Source organism: Benincasa hispida, chromosome 1, assembly GCF_009727055.1.
Source record: "Benincasa hispida cultivar B227 chromosome 1, ASM972705v1, whole genome shotgun sequence".
NCBI classification, from domain to species: domain Eukaryota; kingdom Viridiplantae; phylum Streptophyta; class Magnoliopsida; order Cucurbitales; family Cucurbitaceae; genus Benincasa; species Benincasa hispida.
In genome coordinates this window covers 16492247-16502872 of record NC_052349.1, presented here as the reverse complement: position 1 = coordinate 16502872, position 10626 = coordinate 16492247, and the positions used below count along the sequence as shown (strand labels likewise).

The 10626-nt window shown below is 33.8% G+C and overlaps 1 protein-coding gene across 1 annotated transcript; it reads left to right on the top strand.

Moving 5' to 3' along the window:
- The first annotated feature begins 1262 nt into the window (after positions 1–1262).
- LOC120070312 (BSD domain-containing protein 1) lies at positions 1263–2794 on the top strand. Its single transcript, XM_039022234.1, has one exon. The coding sequence runs from the start codon at positions 1364–1366 to the stop codon at positions 2579–2581; it is 1218 nt and encodes a 405-aa protein (XP_038878162.1). The 5' UTR covers positions 1263–1363; the 3' UTR covers positions 2582–2794.
- Positions 2795–10626: the final 7832 nt, after the last annotated feature.

Genomic DNA, 10626 nt, shown 5'->3' with positions numbered 1-10626 from the left:
ATATTAATGTGATTAATATGTAATTGATTATGGATGTGATCTATAATTTAAATTAAGTTGGAGAGAAATATTTGAATGAGATTCAAATATTTAATTCAAGCAAATCAAATTTATAAAGAATTTATCAATTAAATTCATAGAGATGCGGTGCACATAAACACACGATGTTTATTTATGTTAATTAAATATATATACGTTAAATTGGATTTAATACATAGATGGTTATTTAATTAATATGCTAATTAATTAAATAAACGTTATTTAATTAATTGAGCACAAGGGTAAATTGGAAAAAATTTGGAGAATTAGTTAACCCTTCCCCATATAAATTCTTTCTTATGGCCCTGTTAGGGCAAGAATGCATTTGTTTTAACGATGATTTTGTTAATTTTTATTTGGATTATGAGATCGTTTTGTCTTATCTGAGAAAAAAGTTCAAATTTTTATTAAGTTTTATGCATGCATGTAGTAACATTCTATTCTAAATGCTGAAAAGTTGAGTTGTTACACTAAATTTAAGATTTATTGAAAATATGAGGATAAAAATTGGACAATTGAAAATATAGGGATTAAAGGAACAAATTTCAAAATATGAAGACCAAAATAATATTTTAACCTAAACAGCTTTTTTCCTAAATAGTTTCAGATGTATTTGTTTTTTCCTAAAAAGAATCTAGGACAAATTTCAAAAACCACCCCTAAAGTATGATGGTAATTGTAATTATACCATTAAATTTTAATTTTAAAAATTGTACTCTCAAACTTACATAAGTATTAAAATTTTGTTAAATTGGACATTGAAATTTACATAATTGTATTAATTGTAACAATTGTACAAATTTGAAGATTCAATTTGTATAATTTGTGGGTATATTTTCAACAAATATTATAAGTTGGGGATCCAATTTTAATATTAATTGAAGTTTAAGAGTCTAATTTTTACCATTAAAAATTTGAGGGTATAATTTTTTTTTACCATTTACCTTCTAATTAACCCTCGTTGTGTCGAAACTGAATTAGTACATTAAAGAAACCCAAATTTAATAAATCCATCGGTTCATATATCAAAAAAGAGAAGAAAAAAAATCCATTGGTTCAGTTAATAAAGCCAGTTTTAAGTTTTTTTAGGAACATTATTTAGCTTTATCTTTTTAAAAAAAAAGAAACCAGAAAACTAACTAAATCTATCAAAATCTAACTCAACTAATTGTTGTTAATACTATTTATTTTTAGTTTAAAAAAATCCTTTGATATAAATTGCCCACCGGAAATTTTTCGATAAATACACCTTATTCCACTTTTGCCCCTCGCCTGACAGATATTTTCCAGGAAACTCTCGGTAAGTTTCAAACCTCGCATTCCAATGGATCTCTTTCCCGTCTTCTCCGGCGACGGAGCGTCGGAACAGTCCGATTCCGAGGAGGAACACGAGGACGTCAGTTCGGTTTCTAATCTCTCCAATCCGAGTTCCGGTTGGAGCTTCGGCGGCCTGTTTAAGACTATCGCCTCCAAGTCGGAATCTGTAATTTCGAACTACCGCCATGATCTTGAGGAGTTAGGATCCGGATTGAGGATGGAGACGTCGGTGATCCGTGAAGTCGCATCGCGTGCCGTGAAGGATCTTCCGACGACGCTCGATGTCGGTGCGTCCGTTGCGCAGGAATCTCTGGAGTCGGTCGGCCAAGTAATAGACGATATCGGAAGCGCCGTCTGGAAATCGACGTCAAAGATCATCTCACATGGTAGGGAAACGTTTTTAGCTTCTGATCTTGTTTCTGAAAATCATGAAAATAGCAGCGATGTTGTTCTTTCGTCAAATCAATTAGGCAAAACTAGAAATCTCGAATTCAAACAGTATAATAGGTTCAATACACAATTGATTGCGATTCAGCGAGACCTAAATACATATTTGGAGGAACCTAAGGATATAGAAAATTACAAAAATTGGAAATTAGGGTTCGTATTGGAAGACAAAGAAGAAGAAATTGAGGATTTGGTTAAAGAGAGTGAAGATGTTCGGGAGACATACAGGACGGTCGTTCCAAGTACAATCAGCCATGATGTCTTCTGGAGTAGGTATTTTTATAGGCTTCACAAGCTAAAACAAGCAGAAGAAGCCAGAGTTAAGCTTGTGAAGAGGGCCATTTCTGCAGAAGATGAGGAAGATTTGAGTTGGGATGTTGAAGAAGATGATGACAAAGAAGGGAATATTGAATTGGAATCAAGTGGAGCTCTCAGTAGTGAGAAGAGAGATACTGATGACAGTTCAGAGAGTGCCAAAACAAGAGAGAGAAATGTGAAGATTGATGATAGCTTGGAGAAAATGGCTGTAGATGGAAGAGGAGACAGTGGGGATTCTTGCAAAGACAGTGACATTTCAATAATTTCCAGTCAGGCTGGGGAAGAAGAACTTGGATGGGATGAAATTGAAGACATTGGAACCATTGAAGAGGCCAAAGCTAACATTTCTGCTTCTGGCAGTGTACAAAAAATTGGATTGAACAAGCGGTTGAGTGTGGCAGAGGAAGAGGAAGATCTGAGTTGGGAAACTGAGGATGAGGATGAACCTACTAAATCATGAAGAAGAGAACATCTTTTCTTCTTTTCCTCAAGTTATTAAGTTCATAGAATCTATTGATTTTGAAACTACAGTCATTTTGTTGATAAAGTATATTCATTTGGGTTTGTGATTATTGTTCATATCTCATTATCTTTTGACTTGTATAAATTGGCTTCTTTATCTGCCTCATTTTGGGTGTTGATTCTAGATTGCAATCACTTGGAAGTTGACAAATTTCTCTTGCATCAGTCAGAGGTATTGGGTTTCTTGAAAAATATGTAGGTTTCTTTTGATTGAACAAAAAAAAACATAAAAATAAGGTAGTTTTGTTGAGGTAGGTTGTAAATAAAAAGACGAATGGATGGAAGGAAAGAGAAGAGTTGAAAAATTGGCTCACAATCCACTACTGTGTCTTTGAATTCGAAATTGGGAGAAAGGAAGAATAACTATATTAGATTTTAGACGTGTAAAATGACTCCTAATTTATCCATTGAATTATATTCAAATTTATGTTCCGTGCATTTAGTTTAAAGAAAGTAATACATGAAAAACTTTCTATACTACCTCAAATTTTTGTAGTCCAACACAATGGTCCAACAACACTTTATCATGTGATTGGGGTAGCGACAAAAATGAGTGAAGTGTTGATATTGAATTAAATGTTGACATCGATCTAAAATGTAAAACTTCTAAGATTAAGAAAAGCTATAAAATATCATGCATATTAACAGAATATCTTTGATGGTAAAATATATATCAACAAGAATTATCATTGAAAATATTGAACTATAATGTATGTTATTTATTTAGGTTAAATTTTCAAGTAACATGCATATATATATATATATATATGGTATTAAAGATTGAATATAGTAACAATTTCTTAAGAAATAAAATATTTAAATTTCTCCACTCCATATACTCTTGAACTTAAAATTAATACAATAGCGATTTAAAATTTAGTAATTGAACTTTTATTTTCTACCTGTTTTTATTTCAAACATTCATTATTTAAAATCTCAATTTTAATCTTAATTTTTCTATATTGAGTTTCAAATCAATTCTTATCATAAATGGTTCCAAAAAGGGATAAAGTGAAGTTCATTGATTGGGTCTTCTTCACAAGCACCCCAACTCGACAGCCATCTGCAAGCCATAGAGGACACCCAAAATGTAATGACCCTTATTTTTAACGTATATTTAATTAACTTAATAGAGATCATTACTCATAAAACGTCATTTCTAAATAAAATTTAAACTAAATTTTAACAACAGAAATCATAAAATAACAATATGTTTTTAAATATCAAGTAAACATATAACAAATGTGTGAGTTTAAATTAACTAAGCTAAAATTTTGGCAAATTGCCTCATGACTCCTTTTTAATGCCAAGATCATCCTCGACGATCTCATCATCATCTACATGACTACCTAAAAAAAATAAAACCACGAGAGATAGTATAAAACTAGCCTGTAAATGGTTCCCATCATAAGGAACCTTCATGCTCAATCACACACATCATGCTTCCATTCTTGCATAACATATCCTAACATATAGATCATGAGACAATCTAACTGAACTCATTTACACTTGCTTGCATATCCTTACATACATATTCATATCCTTGATTTGACGCCATGCTATGCAAAAATATCTCATACCATAATCGTCAATTCATGGAATATTTACAAGGTAATTGCCGCTTATAAATATTATTAACATGAACTAGTTTGGTTTCGTTTCCTAGGCCCAGCTGTTTAGTAGAAACCATACTTATCATATCATGCATCTTACTACATAATATAAACATGAACTAATTTTGTTTCCTAGGCCCAATATGATAAGTATTGTACAATATTTATCATATCATGCACCTTGCTACGTAACATAAATTGCTTAGCTTGGGTATTTCATGCCTAACATATTCTTACTTAATTCCATGACACATAAGACTGCTTAATAGATTTCAATATAATGTAAAACACAATTATGACATGCTTAACCTAAACATGTATTACCAATCAACATGCTATCATAAATCATGGGAAGCAGAAAATCGTGAAAATTTTATGCACGGTAACATATTTTCTCAAACATTAATTAAATGTCAAAAGTCAACAACATTCAATCAAACATATATAAAAGAAACATAATAGAAATCGATCATAATCAATAATCGAATTCAAAGATTCAACACATCACAATTCAAGAAACTAATTCAATGGATAATTATTTATAAAAGTCAACCACAACAAAAATCATAAATCACATCTTTATTATAAAATATTTAATTAGCAGCATATGGTGGAAACTACTTACAAGTAATCATACAATTATACAATTAAACAACACAATAATAAAACACTCAATTCAGTAACTTATGATAGAATCCACTTACCTTAAGCTTGAAATCTAAATGCCTTATAAGATTCCTATATTACATTTATCATGATTTCAATTAGCTTTTGACAAATTAAATTTAGTTGTCTAAAGGAAGTTGAGCTAGCTAAGTACACTAATCTAGATAACCTAAACTACATATTAATTATCATAGTTATCATAACTAATAAAATTATTACTTATATAAATCTCACATCTTAATCTTTATATTATTAGCATCTGATCTATACCTAAAAAAAACATGAAAATTATGTGTAAAATTTAAGAAAATGAAAGAAATTGAAAACTCGAGTAATAATAGTGTTTTTACCAACTTATGCAAATACATCCTAAAAGTACATTTTAATGCCTTAAACATACTTTTTGGTTAACTCTAAGTTACTAGTCATGATTACAAAGTTTTATAACCAACACATTTTAATTTTGATATCAAACAAGCTAAAACTAGAAATATGGCATAAACCGATAAACACAATGTTAGATTACTTTTTAGGGACTGTTTTGGACCATTTTTTATTATGGTTTTCAGACCTAAAATCAAAATTTTGAGATCTGAATAGCTCTAAAAGAAATACCTAGATTTGCTAAGAATAAGAAAATTTGAAAGTTAGAGAGAATTGTCCTTACCGTTTAATGTATTATCATCTCTACCGTGAGGATGGATGGAGAAAATGTTAAATATCTAGGCTTGAAATAATACTGGAATACATTAGAAAAGAGGGTATGAGCATGTTTCGGATCTATAAAAATTAATAGGAAAAGGTTCACTCCGAAACTATATTGAAAATGGATCATTTCTTGCCAGTTTGAAGCTACCATTGAACAATCTCTTGATATCCAAAAATACCAATTGAAACAACTTTGAAAACTCACTATTCTCTCTAAAAAGTGTGATTTATAGTATTAGGATAGAAGCTAGGAAGAAATTTTCAAATTTTTTTAGGCTATCTTGAAGGTTAAATGGAAAGCCACTCAAGCTCTTTTTTTCTCCCCTCCATGCATGCGTGACCATGAAATCTTCCAATGAAAATTTTGGCTCCTCAATTCACTCACCTAATTTCTTATTTTCCTAAGAAAAAGCCAGATTCAACCTTTGTAGCATGATTAGACAAGCTCAACTCGTCCGATTTTCCTAAGGTTGGACACATGGTTCGGACATATTGGGCTCATATCTTGTGGATAAAGGGAATATTTACCAAGGGAACTTGTGCATATACAACATATTACCTCAAGTTACTTTTTGGAGCAATTGGGTGTATGCTTGGGCCAAGGAAGGACACATTGGACACATGTTGGGATAAGAGACCATCTTGGACACATAATGAGGGCAAAAGAATGAGACATTGGATGCATGACCTAAGAGGATGTCTTTTGGGCACATGACCACAAGAGATTGGTCTCGGATACATCATCTGAAGGAAGGATGCACTGAACACATGATTGGATGCATAGTAGGAGTATTTTGAATGCATGGTTGTCTATGATGAAATTTTGGCTAACTGTTGGACAACACATAAGTAAGTTCAACTCATCGAATTTGAGAATTACTTAAAGGATTGTCACCTCTTAGTAATAGAGGTATCTTTGGGTGCATAGAAGATTACATTGGATGCATGGAGGAGCCATGTTTTGGGTGCATACTTGAAAATAGGAAAGGTGAGTGTGCTTAAACACTTAGGAAAAATAAACTGGGAAGAAACCATGTGTTGGAAGGGAGACAAAAACCAAAGAAGGGAGGAAGAAGGGAGGTTAAATGCATGGTATGGGAACCATGCATCCAAAGTAAGAAAGGATATGGTAAGAGGGGCCATGCATCCAAAGTAAAGTAGGAAAAGTGAGTCAGGAATGGTAGCCACATAAGTAGAAGTAGGAAGTAGGAGGAGGCGAAAGGGGAAGAAAAATTGACTAAGTATAGAAGGTGGTGGCATACTCTGAGGTGAAGAAACTTTGTAGATGGACATTTAGAAGCATGAGCTAGTGCGTGCAATTAAGGTGACTAACTCTAAGGTGAAAAATCACCTTGTGAGGTCACTTAGACATAACTTTAAGTAGAAGTTGTCAAGCAAAGGGGTGAGAGAAGATGACAAGGATAGGTTAGAAAAATCTATAAATATCAAGAGGGGAAGTAAATGAACTCTTATCAAGAGTACCTCTGAACAGAAGCAAGATCGTTCCAAATTCATTGTGACCAAATTAACACATTCACAATCAAATAGACTAGATATGCATTTAACAACAAATTCCAGGCATGCTTTGAACTTTAACAACAACAAGGGACAAGAAAACTCACTAAGATCATCCAAGCAATCGCCCACCAAATCACGTCGTCGTCTACCCACGAACAGACTCCTCACAAACAGAGCAGCAAGGGAAGACACAACCACTTAGAACCCTCGGTTTTCTCAGAGTGAGAATTAGGAGGTGTGGACACTATTGGATTTGGTAAAGGGAAGGAGAAAAGCACAATCGTTTACCACGACCAAGCAAGTGGGAGAAGTCGGGTGTCTATCATATAAATGATGCTTGATCGTTTAGGTAGAGATACATGATCGTTTAGTAAAAAAAGGTGCGATCGTATAGACGATCATTTAGTAAACCCTCAGGAGCACGATCGTTTAGAAAGAGCTAGATGATCGTTTAGCAAATCCTATGCGATCGTTTAGTAAACCGCGTGCGTGTATATGATCGTTTAGAAACTTTGAGTTATGGTGTATGCTCTCGGTTTTCTATGCAATAGGTAGTATACACAACTCGTGATCGAATGTCTGATCTTTTGCAAAATGAAAATAATTTTCATTTTATCCTTCAGTTACGAAAACTGAATGCAACCTCCCACTATCTCATACAATTACAGAGAAAAAGTCGGCACAATTATCCTATAATTACTAAATTAAAAAATAAATAAATATAATCTTATTATATTTATAACCTATGGTTTAATACCACATCATATGCAATACATTAACCATAGTCCTTTTTCTCCTCCACTAGATATAAATCATATTTATATCATTTTCCTCCAATTAATGTATCTCATACATAATGTCAATCTTATCATATATAATTCAATCATATCATATAGAATCAAACTCCCTCTTGTCAATCTGAACATTTTCAAACTGATTCTCAACTTGAATCCATTGAGCTACCAAGGGGACCTTATGAACCTATGGCTCGAAGCTCCAACGGTACGTGAATAGCTGACTAAACACTTTAGCCATGAGATCCACCATTCGTTAACTGTCAGGCATTCCACTAAAGACTGACAGTTGCACTCTTCTCACCACAGATATATTTCTGTGTCCATCGAATATAACCAATCAACAGTACGATAACCCTTCACAAATGCTTATAAGTATAGCTGGGCCAATTTACCGTTTTACCCCTATAGTTACATCTAACTCCTTAAGTACCACTGATCCCTCTAACGAAAAATACAATATAGTCCTACTATGTGTGGACACCTCTCGAGCCATGAGAAGGTATATGGCACCACATCGTTCAAGCCCCGGGATCAGCCCTTAAGGGAGCAATCTATCTACTTACTTCTACTTCAAGGAAGAAGTGAATTCCATCTTGTGTAGCTGAGTTCCCAAATCCCAAATCAAACGAATCCCCAAAGTGGTAGGTTTGAGTCGGCGATTTGGCCACTCCCACCCGTGCAAATCAAAGAACTGCCCTCAAAGGTAGAAGTTCCCAACTCACTCAAGATTGAGGTCATGTTACCTATGGTTATCCTAGTGAAGTGAAGTCTCTGTCATGAATGGCGTTATATAACGATACTATAACACTTGGTGGTCCGGTCTTATACAAACTCCTTTGTATAGAACGCCCCCGCTCGCATGTCTCCACATGAATGATCAGGATCAGACCATCTGTAGCAAATCACAACACTTGTAACTATTCTGTGGCCGCATCCGTAGCATTATCATGATAAGGTTTCTCTCCTATATCCATATACTACAGACCATTTTGGTTATCACTTAAGACATGATCTACCTATATGTCTCCATATTTAAGTTACAAACAACAATTAAGAATCTTAGTTTATTGGTTTGTGGTAAAGCAAATAAAACATCCAATGTTCCATAGACAAAAGTGAAGAAAATATCATATAGTATTACATCACAAGCGTTTGTTCAAAACTATGTTTACAAACTACAAGATCCAACAAGAGTTTAGGGCATCATCCTCAACAGGAAGTCCATATTACTCATCCATCTTGTAATTTCTCAAAGAAAATTAAAGAGGGAGGAGTGAGAGGAAGAACTTAGTTGGTTAAGGTAAGAAAGAGGAAGTTGACCATCACCGACACCATTCGTTAACAAACCATGCGCCTAACTGGTGAGAGGGATGCATCCAACAAGTTGTGTATTGTTAAGTAGACTGCCTATGTGCCCATTTGGGAGGAGGGATGCATCCAACATAGCTGAGGGAGACTAATTATGCAACTGTCTACACCACATGTTAAAGAAGCCTGTCCCTGCATCCACTATTGCCTTTAGTTGATAAAATCCAACTTTTGCACCCGTTGGAGTTGGTAAGTTAAATTTAGGGCTAAGAATGTATTCTAAGGTTATTTTAGTCCAAAATGGAATTCTAAGCCAATTTTGTAATAATTTGGGGAAAGTTAGAATTAGGGGGAATTGAAGATCAAACTAGAGTCTGGGAAGGCTTGGAGACAGAGGAATCCTTGCTAGTGACTGTGAGTGGTTTATTTTCAAATGTTTCGACTAATATATTATATATGTATGGTTTGGAAATGTGGCATGATCTGTTTTATAAGCTTTCCTACTAATTTAAACTCTGAATTTAGATAACAATGTTTTATCTATGGAAGAATGTTTTACATCGAATTTTACTTACTATTTCAACATGGTTTTTGTGGAAATGATTTGTTAATGTAAAATCTCTGAATATGTTGGATTTGAATTTACTTATATTTTATTGTGTTTAATGGAAAAGGATTTCAACCACTGGGTTATGTACCCTAGTTATGCCAGCATGTCTCTAGTACGTTTGACGGGATATTGTCGATATGTGCACATAAGACAAGACGAGTTGTATTAGATACAGGGTTGATGTTGGGACTTGGGAGGAATTTAAGTGGATTTTATTTCTTGGATGTATTCCGAGCAAAGGTTAGGATTATGCCAATACTATTGCTTGTTACGTTTATCTGTTGATGCTCGTATTTTGGAACTTATTTGGATATTTTCAGTATTCTTCAGTTGGTTTACATTAAAAATAGTTTTATAAAAGGTTTTCAAAAAAAACCCTATCTGCATATTAAAATTTCACTCACTGGGTTTACCAGCTCATTCTTTCCGTTTTTGTTTCCCTCCTCCCCTCCCCCCTCTCCCAAGGTAGTAGTAAAGTTATGGGTGCCACGCGAAGTCAAGATCTGTCGTACTACAGGGTTAATTCTTGTCTTAGTTTATTGAGGGATCTAGGGATTCAGTTGTACATACTGAGTTAGGAGTTTGTAAAATAAGTTATATAAACTTTGAGTTGTGATTAATAAAATAATCTTGTTTTGAATTCAGTTGTTTACTTAGTTTAAAAGTGGTTGGATAAATAGGGTCAAGGAAGACAGTGAGTACACAAAAGGGTGGCATTTGTTGTATTCATGTCTCTTTCTATATTAAAGAGGTAAACCCATGA